Below are 15,416 nucleotides of genomic sequence, written 5' to 3' on the forward strand. Positions count from 1 at the left end.
AAAAAGGATTGGCCGCGCAAAGTTTTGCTCGACGAAGGATTGGTCGTGCAAAGCCTTAAAAAAAAATTAAAAAAAAAATTTCGCTCATCCCATTTTTGGCTCCCGCCTAAATTTAAGGATTTTGCTCGACGAAATATTGGTTCCTCGCACAAAATTTATAAATTTTTTTTTATAAATAATAAAAAAGAAAATAATTTTATTTTACAATTTAAAATATAATAAACTAAAATATATAAGGTTTAGGCGACCAAATGTGTATTCATCGCACAAAGAAAATAATAAAAAATAAAGAAATAATTTAGTTAAACAATATAAAATATAAAAATAAATAATAAAAAAAAGTAAATAGGGTTTAGGCGACGAAATATTGAAGTTCGTCGCGCAAAGTGTTTTAAAAATAACAAAAATTTATGAAAATATCTATATTTTAAAATTTATAATATAAAATTAAATAAAAAATGAAAATAAATTGGTTTAGGCGATGAAATATTTGGATCACATTGCGCAAAGACTTAAAAAGATAAATTTTTTATTTTATTTATTTTTGTAAAGACTTTGCGCGACGAAGTTTAAAGTTTCGTCGCTCAAAGTGACTTTGCGTGACGATGTGTGTTTCGTCGCGCAAAATTTCATCGCACAAGACTCACATCGTCGCGCAAAATTTCATCGCACAAGACTCACTACTACAAAAGTACCCAGTAGTGTCATTTTAAAAAGCGACAAGAAAAACCCATTCCTGTTGGATATTAAGAAAAAATCTGACAGAAACTAGTGTAATGGCAAATAGAAGAACTGACATTATTGCTAGCATCATGAAAAGGCTTTTGCTCTCGGTTAGTTCCCTTAAGCCGCCAAGAAAAAGGAAAGCCTTTACAAATAAAAAAAGGATAGTAGTGTCAAATAAAAGTGACATTGAAACTTGCATCGGATAATAAAAAAAAGCATATTTGTGTCGCTCATAACCAACACCACTAACCACTAATAATTAAAATATATATATAAAAAGCCTATTCCAGTTTTTTATTAAATTAATAAAATAAATAATTAACGGAATCTAAAAACACAAACCAATTAACAGAGTTCAAATTTTCAGTAAATCATAGAATATAAACTAAAAACCAACTAACAAAGTCTAGCTTCGCAATAAATTATGGATTCTAATACAAAAAGCAATTAAGCAAATTCAAGACCAATTAAGCGAAGTTGCAGAAAACTATGAATTTTCAAATCAAAATATTTCACTTTTGCAGTAATTTTCAAAACAAAACACAATAGAAAAAAAAAATTCACTTATGCATTGACTCTAAATCAAAATCTAATATAAAGAAAAAACAAAAACTCAACTCTCAAATTTACCTGATAGAGGCAAAGAAGGCAGAGATTAACATTAAACCTAAGTATCGATTTGTGAAGAAACCTAAAACAACCAATCGAAATTAATCATACCCAAGTATTGATTTCCATCAATAAAGAGACAGATATACATATGCTCGTTGACGTTGTTTTCAAGATCGGAAAGGATGCCAAAGTTCTAAGGATTCTTGTCGAGTAGCTGCTCCACTGCGACGTCACCTGTTGCTGTATAACCAATCTCCACCTCCTTTGAAAGCCAAAATCTTTTTAAATTTGTGACCTGAGGAACAAACCCAGAAAGAAAATTTCAAGGATGGGCAAGAATTCCAGAGAAAATTTTAAACATTTTCTGCAAAGATGGTTTTTTTTTTCTTCTGGAAAATAAATAGAGAAAAAAAAGATTGAAAGTTTTGAGGAGTAGTGGAAAGAGAGCCATGGGGATGCTTCGAAGGTAGGGTGAGAGCGATGTTGTTTTGAAGGTAGGTGAAGGAGAAAGAAACAAGGAGGGAGAAGCAGCGCACAAAGGAAATGGGTGAAGATACGGCTTTTATTTAGGGTAGAAAACTAGCGTTGGATAAGACCGACATCATATATTAATTCCGTCGGTTAAAACTGATACCATCATATGCCCACTAACATCACTCTGCCCAATTCCGTGTGCAAAACTAGCGGGAAATTTCCCACCCAAATATTTCACGCCAATTCCGTCGGATAAAACCAACATTAGGCTATCCGACTCAAGTTTGAAAATATTAAAAAAAAAAACTAAAAGTAAGTCTTGTTGGTTATAAGCGACAGTACTGCCAAGTTTGAAAATATTTAAAAACAAAAAGCAAGTCATGTCAGTTATAAGCGACAATAATGCCAACATTAAGCTATCCGACGCAAGTTTGAAAATATTTAAAAAACAAAAAGCAAGTCTTGTCGGTTATAAGCGACAGTACTGCTTTGTTATCCAACATCATCTAAACAGGCTATCGAAAATGTCTTATCCGACAATACATTGTATAAAACCGCCACCAGTCTCCGATAAAATAAGCCACTTTTGTAGTAATGACTTTGCGTGACGATGTGTGTTTCGTCGCACAAGGTTTTTTTTTTTTACTAGTGGGTGTCGAAAAATTTACCCTCTTTTTTAGTGATCTCGCACAAAACATCAATGGCTAAATTGAGGAAAATCAAAATTGTTAATCTCCAAGGTACAGGTAAAATTTTGAAGAATCGTTAATTTCTATGGATTAAGAAGTTTATCAATTTCAATTATTTGGAAGACCACGAAGGTACCATGTCATATGGTTTTTAAATTCGTAATCGAGTTTGCTTTCCTTAATTAATCTTATTCTTAACATGAACATGAATTAAAGAACCCTAATTATATGTAAGCATGAACAAATATACCACCCTAACAAGATAAGTACAACGACTCAATGACATAATCCAAGTACTAAATAAGATCTTATCATATAACTCAAAAATGAAACACTAACAAGGGCACTTAGTTTATGTGTTACGGGTTGGAATCATCTTCTATACAATTTAGGGCATCAAAACTAGAAAGACAAGACACAATTGATTAGTAGCTAAGCTTAGAATCTATTAAGCTCATTATCTCTACAATTTGTGGCTGTGGAGGCCTTTGACAAACCCTAATTAATTTAAGAACCTCGTTTTCAACACAAAGCTTCACGCAATTGATATCATCGGTCAGAGATATAAAGGGAATGGGAAAGGGAATAGAAATAAGGGAATGGTAATGGATACATCAATCAGCTCGAAAATGCTTAGTAAAAGAGAAGAGAAAGTGCTTCAAGGTGGTCCAGAGTTGTAAGAACTGGGAAAATCCATGTGGGCTCAATATCTCTGTTTGTACACGGGTCCGGAAATAATGAAATTTGTCTCTGATGGATTAGGTTACCATGTGGTTTTGTCTGTGAGATTATGATGCTTAAGTACGTGTGTGGCCCTAATTGTTCTCTAATTGGGGAAAGTGAAGAGAATGCTTTATTGGATGATCTTGATTAACAAGTTCTTTTGTTTACATAAAAGGAAGCGGTGGACGTTAATACAATCTCTTTGTAAGTTTTTGTCTTTTGGGGACGTGTGGGTTTAGGGCTATCAAACTTTTACACTTGATGACACTAGGACGACAGTTTTGACGGTATTTTTTTTTACTTGTAAGTGAGGATTTTAAGTTCAACTGATCTAAAAGATGAGTTTAATTTATAACAAATTATAGATGATTCATTGTGTGATTTAGCTCAGACCTTCGTCTTACATCTCGTATATATTAGTATATATGTTGATAATCGCGAATGTTATTGTTTGAAAACAGTTATATTTCAAGGTTAACAAATGACGGCTATTAACAATATGCTATATACTAATTAACTGGCTAACAAAACATATGCGTATGCATGCGTGGACCCAAAAAATAATTAAGAAAATTATAAAGGTGACACGTGGATTTTTGGATTAAAATGACAAAATTACTCTCAAGGAACACCAGGATTCCCACGAGCATGCGACGGACGATAACTGCTCAATCAAGGAAGAGTCAAAGGTGATCAAAATGGTATTTATTCAAATCCCTCTTATCACTCCTCATCAAATCCTTATTCAAAAGGTAACTCCCAATTTTCCTATTTAATTTAGGATTAATTGTCATGTTAATTATTCACACAATTCCACCATATATGGCCGGCCACTATTCTCCAAATAGGGCGGGTCACTCCCCTATAAATAGCTCTATTCTCCCACTAAAAAGCTAAACCAGTTTCTACCCACAAACTCCTAAACACATTCTTTTCAGAATTCTAATTTTAGCATCGAAGATTTTTCAGCCAAAGCCCCTCATTCATCGTGGGCGCATGAGGCTTTTTGCCTTAATCTTTAGTGTTATTATTTTGTATGTACATTTTCGTTAAAGGAGAAGATGGAGGAAATTTACATTCAGAGCATGCATGGCATTTTGTGGTAATTTAACCTCGGCTACCTGCTGCTATATTAAACGTTATTGCTTACTATATTCAATGTTATGAAGAAGAACGAGTTGAAGCTACATAATGTCAAAAGACTAGTTGCATGAAAACTTTGAAAATAAAAGCATTTTGACTCTTCCTCACCGCCCTATATTAGTTTGTTTTCACCAACTTCTGTTCTATACACACTAGAACACCCTTAGGACACAAAAAGAGGCTGTACCAGTTCAAAATCAAATTGTCATCAAAATTTAGAACATATATAAAAATATCCACGTACATATGTATGGTCATATAATATTGTATGGTATGCATATACATACAATATTCTATAGTACATATGTATATGCATATATACATATAATATTGTAAAATATGGGACTAGCTACAAAAATTTTCCAACGACAATGCAATTGTTTTTAAAACACGCTCGTATTTCAATGATAATCTTAAGTTCAAACTCATACCCATAATTTTAAATACTCAGATTAATATGTCAAAAATTGAGTTATCATGGAACATAAATTTTTATTTGTACCTTTAACATATGTTAATATAAGATTTATTCATTTCAATCTTATCATCGAGACCAAACAAGACTTAAACGTTTAACATCAAATTAGTTAACCTTTGGTGATGAGTAACGAACAAATGGGCAGTTCGAACCATCGATCACATCTCTTTTTGTTCTTGTCAAATTAAATGAATCTCTCTATTTTTAAGGTTCTATGTATGCCTGAATCATATGGATACATTTGCTCCTTTTAGGATTTAGGTGGATTGTACAATAGCCAACCGAAGAACAAAGGACACCACCGACGCCCGCAATAAGAGGCAGTCAAGGTGCCACGTAAGCCAAATTGGTCTCAAATCCTGACAGAGAAGTCGTAGATAGTCTACTCTCGAAGGGGGACCCGCTCATAAGAGATTTTTTTGTGTGTTGAAACACGATTTTGTATACCAAATGTTATAATACAAGTAATTGAATATTTGAAAAAAAAAATATTACTATTTATATTGTAACATGTAGGTGTACATAATTTTCCAGCGCATGCAAATTTTTCCACTCATAAAAACTTTGCGTTGAACTAAAAGGGGAAAAATTGAAAATCAACGTGGCGGAAGATAAGTCTCCAAGACCATTTGTGATTGTGGAGTCCAGTTGTACATTCAATTTAGCGAGTCCCCCATACCGTATGCACACCGTATGTGCATCGTATAAACATATACATATAGGTTTTTATGTATATACAGGTCATACGTGCACTGGTTTTATAGGGGCAGTTTCAAGGGTTGCGGCTCTCAGTGCTTCTGTCCCAGGAAGCGTATGTGGTATTGGGGAAAGAGATCATCTTCGGATCTCTTTCTTCAAAGCTTAAGAATAAAGTAATCTAGACTTTTAAAATTTAATCAAACGGTAAAAAATTATTATAACATTTAAAATTTTTTACCAACTTTTCTATTTTTTAACCGTTAAATCAAATTTCAAGATCACTTAATCCGTGCGTTTGAAAGAAAAGATTCGGAAATGATCTCTTTCCCTTACCCATAAATCACAAGGCACTTCCTGTGCATATGTAACACGTGGCAGGTCCTCAACCCTGTCACCGACCGGGACCACTGTGGTGGCTTCTCTTATGGGCACGCGGCGTACAAGAATTCCCGCCGCCATACACCCTATTTCTCTTTCTCGTAGTCTACCATTCCATCACGTTTTATTTGGACTTTTTTTCATCTTTGCACGTGCCAACCTATATTTAATAGCCCTCCAATTAGGATTTGTTTTCTTTCTTTTACAAATTCTTCATGTTTTTATTTTTCCACAGTGGAATTTTGTTGGATTTGAGTAGGTATCTTAATGATATTAAGTAATCGAATAGATCTCATAAAAAAATTTATGACGATACGCAAAAGAGACAACTAGATGTGTTGTTCTATTGCAATAAATATAAACATATGAAACCACTTCAAATCTTAATACTTGATTTGCCAACCCTCAAAAACGAGACATTTTTAAATTGACCTTCGATAAACTGGCCATAAACATGTCAATAAGCCTTTTTAAAAATCTTTCAACTCCGACCTAGAAGTGAAAATATACATTGATGTTATTTAAGCCTTCTTCTAGAACCATAGCAAAAAGATAATTCAACATAAAGGCAGTATTAAACAAATCGGTTACCAATTAAACTAGCCGAAGATTTGGATTATATGGATTATGGACACACGTCACAAACCATCTTTGATTTGTCTTGCTAAATGGGTTCTAATTAAGCAACTTGTCACGTCGGTACGAGGGCATACAAAAAAGAAACGGAGCTTTGAAATCGTATTTAGATGGCTTTTGATATGGGTAACTAACAAGAGATAAAGCTCAATCTTTTTAATTAACCTGTGGAACGTTGTTCTTAATGGCCAACTTAAGATACAAGTCCACAAATCCCACGACACCACTTAGGGAAAATAATTGCAAACTACCTTTAAGCAATCTAGAAACTTTGAGGGGGCTTTAATCTGGTTCAGGCCCCATGGACAAGACTTTCAAAAGTTTGCACCACTTAATCAGTTGCATATTATAACAGTTTAATAAGGACATATGTAACTAAAGATGGTGGAACCAATTATGCACTTCTTTTGTATTATAATATATTTAAAATAAAATATATTATTAAACATGCTTCTATAATGCAATCAATCGTTAAAACAATTAATTTTTTTTTATGTTTTTTTATTAAAACAAGAAACATATTACAAATCGGATTCTTGACAAATTTTTAAAACTTACATGTATTTTGACGTAATTAAGTTACAATTTTAATGTATATATGTACTAATAAACGGTATATGAACGTGGAGGTGGTAATTGTATAGTAGCCAAATTTCAAATATTATGTTTATCATAAAAATTAGTAAGTAATACACAAATATGATCGTAATTATGTGCCAACTTAACAAATCTGGTTGCACAATTCATCAATGTCATACATTCCAAAGAAAGAAGAAATTAAAAAATAAAATCTCAAATTACAGATTCCTCACCCAAAAATAAAAAAGAACAAATTACAAACCGGTTATTAATCCACAATTAGATCTATGTCCCTCACAATTCCTATATTTAGATCAATTCTATTTCATGGGGTTTTCTTCTATTTCCCAAATATATTTTCTTCTACATTTTTGTTCTGTTTTTATCTCTAGCTACAATGAATGCATCACTTTCACCCCCTTTTATAGTAATTTCAGACGTTCGATCATCAAATGTTGCTGAGCTGCTGTTGTAAGAACCACATGTCTTCAACATTCCACAAATTGTCCGATATGTCCCCACCGTCCACAGTGCCCCACTGACCATTGTTGTTTTGCTCGTCCATGTTTTGGAAATGTTCTAATCCGAACCCTTGATTACCGAAGTACCCCGAGTAGTTGTCGTAAGTACCAACTTGATGATTGGCCTGGACGAAGTAACTATTATCCGGGGTATGGTTATTGTTAACCGAGATAGCCGCAGCAGCAGTAGTAGGGGTGTAATAATCAGTGAGGTCGGAAACAGGTGATACCTGAGTCCCAAACGAGTCCGATGAGGCCGCCGTACTAGAATTCTCCGGAGTATTGTAACTCGGTGTGAGTTGGGAGTGTGATGAAACCCCGAACTGATGGTCACTTGGCTGTAATAACATTTGTGCTGAAGATTGGAAGTTGTTGTTAATGTTGTTGTTGAAGTGGTGAGTGGTGGATGGGGCCGCGATGGAGGAATTAGTGGCGGTGGCGTTGATGGCAGTGGAGGTGGCCGCGGCGGCTTGGATTCTTTCGACCAATCTAGGCATCCAGAGGTATCTCATGGTGTCCTTGAACTGCTTGCTGTTGACATCACATTTGAGTTGCTTGGCGTGTTTTTGGACACGGGTCCTCCAATAGTTTTTTATCTCATTGTCAGTCCTTCCTGGCAATTGCTGTGCAATTTTCGACCATCTGTAATGATTGACAGAAAAGTGACCTTTTTGTCTTAGTAAATACTCATTAGGGTTAATTCGGGAAAGCAGACATAAAAAATCTAAAATCCATATATGTAGATAGATTCTTAGAATAATTTTTATCGTATGTTTTGATGATGATTATGTATAATTACCTGTTTCCCCAGCGAGAATGAAGTTCCAGAATCAGAAGCTGTTCTTCAAGACTGATGTTACCACGACGGACATCAGGGCGGAGATAGTTGAGCCACCGCAATCTGCAGCTCTTTCCGGTTCTTTTCAGACCTGGGTTTTGGTTGCAAAGTTGAATAAGTTTGTCAGATATTATGTAGCAAAATAATTTAAGTGAAGTTCTTTTAAGAACATTTTTTAATTATTTCCTTCAAATTGCTCATACTTTATGACAATTGGGTTCTCTAAAATATATATAAGCTTTTGTAGCCTCTGGGGATAAGGCTAGCTAAAGAATTATCAAAATCTTCATGGAAGATGTAGTTCACATCATCATCAAAATATCTAGCATATTCTCACTCCCAAATCTTTATAAATTTTCACGCACTAATTTTTTTTCTTTTTCAAGGAAATGTGAAGTTTTTCACACTACATCTATCCTTTTCGTAGGACCCAATAAAGAAGAGAGATGATTTTTTTGGGTGCAAATTATGTAGTTTCTTTCACTCTTTCTCACGCAATTTAAAACCCATCTCAATGAACTAAACAAAAAGCTGTAAAAAGAAATACCCAACTATTAAGCCAATTTCTATATTGTTGATAAACGATAGAATAATTTACGCTAAACTCATCTTATTATAAAATTATGATTTACCTGCGCAGCGAGCGAGGGAGTTCCAGCGGCCTTCACCGTGGTTAGCAATGTAATTCATGAGAGCTAGGTCTTCCTCAACAGTCCAAGGCCCTCTTCGCAGGTCCATCATCTGATCCTCAGCTTCCTCATGATCATAAGAGCCAGTTTCATTGAGGATTTCTGCCGAGAATTGTGATGATGGGCTGTTGCAATCTCTGCTTCCTTTCGCCATGTCCATCTCCAGAATATCAATTCTCCAAATGGACACACAAAAAAAAAGGGTTTGCTTAATGCTTTCCTTGCTTTGTTCTTGGAGATTTTGAGAGAGAGAGAGAGAGAGTTGGATGGATGTACGGGAAACAGAGAGGGGATGGCTTTTATAGATGAAAGGATAGGTTTGAAAATGGAGAAAAAGTTAAGCATGTGAGAGATGAGATAGGATAGATGTAGGAATAGGACGGACTTACGCGATGCCGCAATGGGGACTTGTTGGAGTGGGGAAGTCTAATTACTTTTTAATCAAATAATTAAGCACACACACTTAAGCTTGTTTAACTTAAGTAAATATATTAGTTAGAAAAAGAGGCTTTCAAGTTTGACCCTTTGACTTTATTACCTCCTCCTCTTTGTTGTGCCTTTGTAAATGAATACGTGCGTGCATTTTGTGTTTAGAAAATGGGTTTTATCCATCTCGAAGCATGTTGCATTTTTTTTGTTGTAAATTTTTATTCTTATTATATATGGAACTGCCAAATTCTACTGTGATGACGATAAAGACAAACTAAGGTTTTCTAATGGATTACTCTGGTTTTTTCTTCTATTCATATGCTTATTCTTTTGGCACTCTGATTAATTAGTTAAATGAATCTTGTGCCTGCTAGTTAGATGCCATAAGCTCCACAAATTCGAACTTGTCTATATACAATCGGGAAAGAATATTAACCTCGAATCACATCCATATCAACAGAAAACAGTAAGAAGGGTCAAGAACAGCTCTTTGAACCTTATTTAATCTTCTTCTTTTTGCTTCATGGGTTGGAGATTCTTTTGTGCATTTTTATTGAGTACAAGAACAAATTTGTACATCTCTTGGTGGATGCCTAAGGACATCTACAACGGAAGATGTAAAATGTCTTGAATACATTTTCTGTTAGCCGGAAAGTTCTCCAATGAAAAACTGGAATTTACAACTTGATCGGAAAATGTAAATCAAAATGTAAATTTGCATATTATTTTTACATCTCGTGGAGGGAAAATTAACGGGATTTCAATTTTATATCTCTACTATTGGAGTACAACCCACGTTTATGTCCACAAAAAATGTAAAATGGGATGCAAATGATCTCAAATGTGCGCATCTCCATTGAAAATGCTCCAATAAAAGGTTTTGCATATTTCAATCCACAAGTTTAAGCTGACAAGTGAAGAGATCATAGGGTGATTGAGAATTCCATTTGGTGGTCCTGCATATTAAGATCACCAACCCATATACTGGCTCTGCTGCTTACCTGGCTAGCCTTATTGCCAAAAGGAAATAAAAAAACTTATCCGATCAGAAACATAGCTTGTTATGTGAAGGGACTCAATAAATATATACACTAATTCAAGCAATTCAACCAATATGAGACTAATTCTCATCCTATTGATTACTTTTATTTAAATTACTAGATAATATTCATTGAAAATCTTACTCAAAATAGGAGAGGCATATGAAAAAGTAACACCTTTTTTTCGTTTTAGCATCAATCAATTTATAAAATAAGTGATCAATAATCATTTGTTTGTTTGTTTGTTTCATGTGGTCCAATATCCTAACGGATAGGGTGTTGGATTTCCACCCATAGGTTTCAAGTTCGAAACTCTCATCTCCTCTAAATTATTGTAATAGTTTCGAATCATTTCCCCGCCCCTTAATAATAATAAATTTAAATATAAAAAAAGTTGTTTGTTTGTTTGTTTGTTTGTTTTCTTTTCATGTATTGTCCAATTACAACAAAGAAAACGTTTTTCTTGTATTTTATTTTCTTGTATCGAAGCAACTTTTTTATCTTGTTTTCCCCCTTTTTTCTGGCAAATAATCCAATTAAGCACCTCTCGTAGCCTCAGGCTACTAATTAATAGTTACAAACCCCAACCTACATTCTGAATTTCTGATGAGTGTTGAGAAGGTACAGCATTTGACTGCTCAACACCCTTTTTCCCAGTGAATATGAAAATTAAATTACTCTTTTGTGAGGTTATTAGAGCTCTAATCTTCTAATATTCTTTATAAACAACCTCCTTGATATGAGCTAGCAGTCCCCACACAATGCTGTCTCCGTCTAATAGGTCGGCTTTTATTCACCACAACTTGGGATTGGTCCAATAATCTTGTATATCGTAAAGGAAGTTTACACATTTTTCTTACACAAGTAGGAGAATAGATTTGGACTCAAGATACCAAGAGTAATTGTATATACTCTTAACTAATTGAGTTACAAGTTCCTTGTAATGTGGAAGTTTAACTTTAAAAATAATTCGAGCCTCACAAATAAGTCTTAGACGTGGCATTGTATATGCTCTCGATCACCAAAATTACATGCCGTTGCAGTTAATTTGAACTTTACAAATCAAATGTACATATAGTTTTGCCAGTTTGAGCAGGCTGATCATTGATAGGAGTTCATCCAAATAAATGCTTTGATTGCCTAGCAGAAGGGGTAAAACTTTAATTAATTGCTTGTATTTAATTTTTTTTATCCCACTTATATTAAAGCAGAGTAGACGGCCATCAAATATCATAGCAAATTGGTGATTAAAGTTGCCCAAAAGTTGACAATGCGGGATTGATAATTAAAGAAACGGAAGTAGATATAGTCCTCCACTGCGGCTAATTAGTGCAATTTTAATTAAATGAAGAAGTTTTAGCGTACTAATCTCTATATTATGCATCGTCAATCTTGCAACTAAACTACTGGTGTATTTAATCAACTAACTACTGATATACTGCTTCTTTTTTTCACCTTGTATTTTGGTATTTGAACTCCACCTGTGGGAGTTTATCTTATACTATTGGTCCCAAACCCGGACGAAGGAGGAGGGGAGTGCGTCAAGTAGTGGACAATCGGCACTTTGGTCTTATGTCGAATCCTTATGATAATGAATCCTAAACGAAATTGGCACAAAACAAGCACAGTGACGTTCTAGGATTCATATAGCCAACCCCACTTAGGATAAGGCTTTGTTGATGTTGTTGTATTTTGGTATTTCATGTATTATAGTTCTGTACTTTCCTATTTGTTATTAGGGTTTTTTTGCCTTTCCTATTTGTCCAGAGTTAAGTTTTTACACATCGTGTAACTCAAGTTTAGCAAGGTGTGGTCCTTTCGTGTTATGTTGCCTTTTTGTCAAATTTGTAGTGTTCTTTCCTTTGTGTATATAAAATAAGATTTAGAGTTTTTCATTAAGTTTTCTTCTTTTCTCGTCCTTTAATTTTTTTTAACATAACACTCATTTGGTTCATAGAAAGTCTGTTTGAGAATGAAGAGTTAATTCCTATAGAGCATGATAACGGAAGAGTTTCATTCCAGAGTTTGAAAACTACGGAGAAAGGAAACGAGAAAAATGGTTTGTTTTCCAATAATACATTTGCATTGCATATGTAAATTAAAACAGTATTACGTACAAATTTACACTGATGGTAATTTATAGAAGAAAAAAAAGTAGAAGTGGGTTTAAAAATCCATGTGGCATTAGTCGTTCCCATCACTGGTTTTATCACATATAAGAATGATTCACATAAATGATTCCTATGGCTATAATCCGCAAATCAAATGAACCAGTATATTGTCTTAGACACTAATATTTTTATTTACGTCGTGGTTTAAAGAACAATTTCACACAGTATTATATATATGGTATAATCCTTCATGAGAATATGATTAACCTCTAATCTTATTTTTGTTGATTGACTTGATTCTAAAGCGAAAATTTATGGCCGAACCTTAAAAGAAAGAAGAAAAGCTACCGGGGCCGGTGAAGGGAAACTCATAGCATTAGAGACATGCATGCGCATTTGAGTGATAAGTTTATAAAAATAATACAAACACAAAATCTCTGTCTTTATATATGAGTTGATACAAAAAGAGGAGGGCATGATCAACACGTGCGATGTTTATGTAATATATGCATGCACCTTGCTAATGTAGATTTTTTATTGTTCATAAGTATCCAATTCCGGCCCTCTCTTTCTCATATCAGGGGAACATCTTTTGTGTTCTCCAAATACTTTATGTCAATTTGGTCGGAAATCTACATGTGTTTTCAAGTTTTTTATTACGACGGTTGTCTGTATGCACATATTTCTCCATATTATATATATATATATATATATCCATTTATTTTTAAAATACTTTTAGAAAACACTCCTACGAGTAGCAATGGAACCAGCCAAAATATGAAAAGTAGATGATGTTATAAAATACAAAACAAAAAGGAAGAAAAGAAAAGGAATTTAGGAGTCACGTGAAATATCACATAACCTGGTTCCATCCATGAGCCTTAGAATTAGTGGGAGTTGGGGTTTAGGGTTATGATTCAAAGGAGCCAATGTTGGCACAGTGTGAACTAAAACCGAAAAGATGTTTACTAATTTTTATAATTATTGTTTAATGAAGTTTATGCAGGATTATGCTGCACAAACCAAAAGAAGAAGAAAAAAAATTAGTGGAGGCCTGAATGAGTTGGATATGACAATGTTGCTTATAAAAATAATGAATAAGGTTTAAGTGCCTAAAAGCTAGTTTAATTAATCATACAGCCTATAGAAATAGTAGGGGCATACATTTATATAATTATATTCACTGTAAAATGGAAGCATACTTCAATCAAGTAGCTTTAATTTATATATAGTGAGAAACGGAACATCTCTCTATTCTACAAAACCAATCATGGTTTTTATTATGCCCTCTCCAATACAAGGATTGAGATCCACTCTGGATCTCATACTCCGGAGCCTATAAATCAGGCAATTCAAAATATTTAAGAGAGAGAGGGATGTGTGTGAGCTTGGCCAGTGGATGGGCTAACGGAGACCACTAAATTTAAATTGAACGATCCGGATTGTGGGATCCGTAGGCTCTGGAGTGTGAAATCCGGAGAAGATCCCAATCCGAGTACAACAAAAGAAAGAGAAGAAAAGGGGAGTAGAAAACCGTTTTGTTTGTTGTTCTGGTTCAACACCTAAGCCTTATAACCCAAGTTTTCATTTTGATAAGGAATTTATCATATATAATTAGTTCAAACTTGCCACTTAGTACTACGGATAGTGGTATATTCCTCTTCACTTGTAAGAGGTCTTAAGTTCGGTTATTGCCAAAGGTGAATTTGAACCACATTATTACTAGCTTATTGTAAGGCTTAGCTCACCCTCTCCCTTAGTGTAGATAATATCGTTGTTATAAAAAAAATAAAAAAAAAAAGTTCAAACAAATGTTCTATAAAGTTAATTATTTAACATTTAAGAAAATGAATTGTCGAAACACGGAGAGAAACTTCCATATATTTCAGAGTCATTGTTCTCATCTCCATTTGTCTAAATTTGAAGAGAAATGAGCAATGAGATGAGTACAAGGTATATTTCTTGTACACAATATCCAATAATAAGAGCCTAGTCAGCTAGTAGCGAAGTCTAGAATTATCGAGGGAGGGGCAAGGGGCGAAATTTAAAAGGGTTAAAGGTCTCCAAAAATGTAGATAATCAAATCCTAAACATCAAGTTAATCATTCTAATGACATGTTTACAAATTCGTAATTGAGTAACACTGCAATTAGTACATCTCAAATACAAACACAAATAATAACAACCCCAACCAAAAGAAGAAGACAATAAAAAACAGAGAGAACATCAAATGGAGTTCACAGTCACAGTCACATGAATCCATGAGAAGGAAGAGAAGACGATCATGGTGTTGTGGGGGTAAAGAAGTAGAAAATGAAACCCTTCTATGCATGTTCAGAGAAATTAGAGGAGTGAATTATCGCTCTTAAGGTTAATTTTTAATGATTGGAGGTGCGACTGCACCTCCTTGCTCCTATGTAGTTTCGTCATTGCAGCCGGCTACAGGCTTCCATGGGTTATAGCCTTGTTCATTTGTTGGAGAAATCCGAAATTACTACTAATATTTACCCTAAATTTGTGATGACAAAATTTAGTCCATCCTAAACTAAATTTACACTCCTTGTTCCACAAAGAGAAAATAGTAGCCTACCCCTATGTAAATTTCTAGCTCCATCTACAGTAACTTGACATCCACGCTTGTACGGTAACTT

General features: G+C 34.2%; 1 protein-coding gene across 1 annotated transcript; it reads right to left on the minus strand.

The window, feature by feature from the left end:
- Positions 1–7,245: 7,245 nt before the first annotated feature.
- MYB108 (myb domain protein 108) lies at positions 7,246–9,530 on the minus strand. Its single transcript, XM_068477564.2, has 3 exons — positions 9,129–9,530; positions 8,458–8,587; positions 7,246–8,300 (listed from the first exon to the last, which is right to left on the minus strand). Exons 1-3 carry the CDS (start codon positions 9,343–9,345, stop codon positions 7,586–7,588), a joined length of 1,062 nt encoding a protein of 353 aa, XP_068333665.2. The 5' UTR covers positions 9,346–9,530; the 3' UTR covers positions 7,246–7,585.
- Between the last annotated feature and the right edge of the window lie 5,886 nt (positions 9,531–15,416).

Source organism: Pyrus communis, chromosome 13 (genome assembly GCF_041283825.1).
Source record: "Pyrus communis isolate YQ-2024b chromosome 13, ASM4128382v1, whole genome shotgun sequence".
NCBI lineage: Eukaryota > Viridiplantae > Streptophyta > Magnoliopsida > Rosales > Rosaceae > Pyrus > Pyrus communis.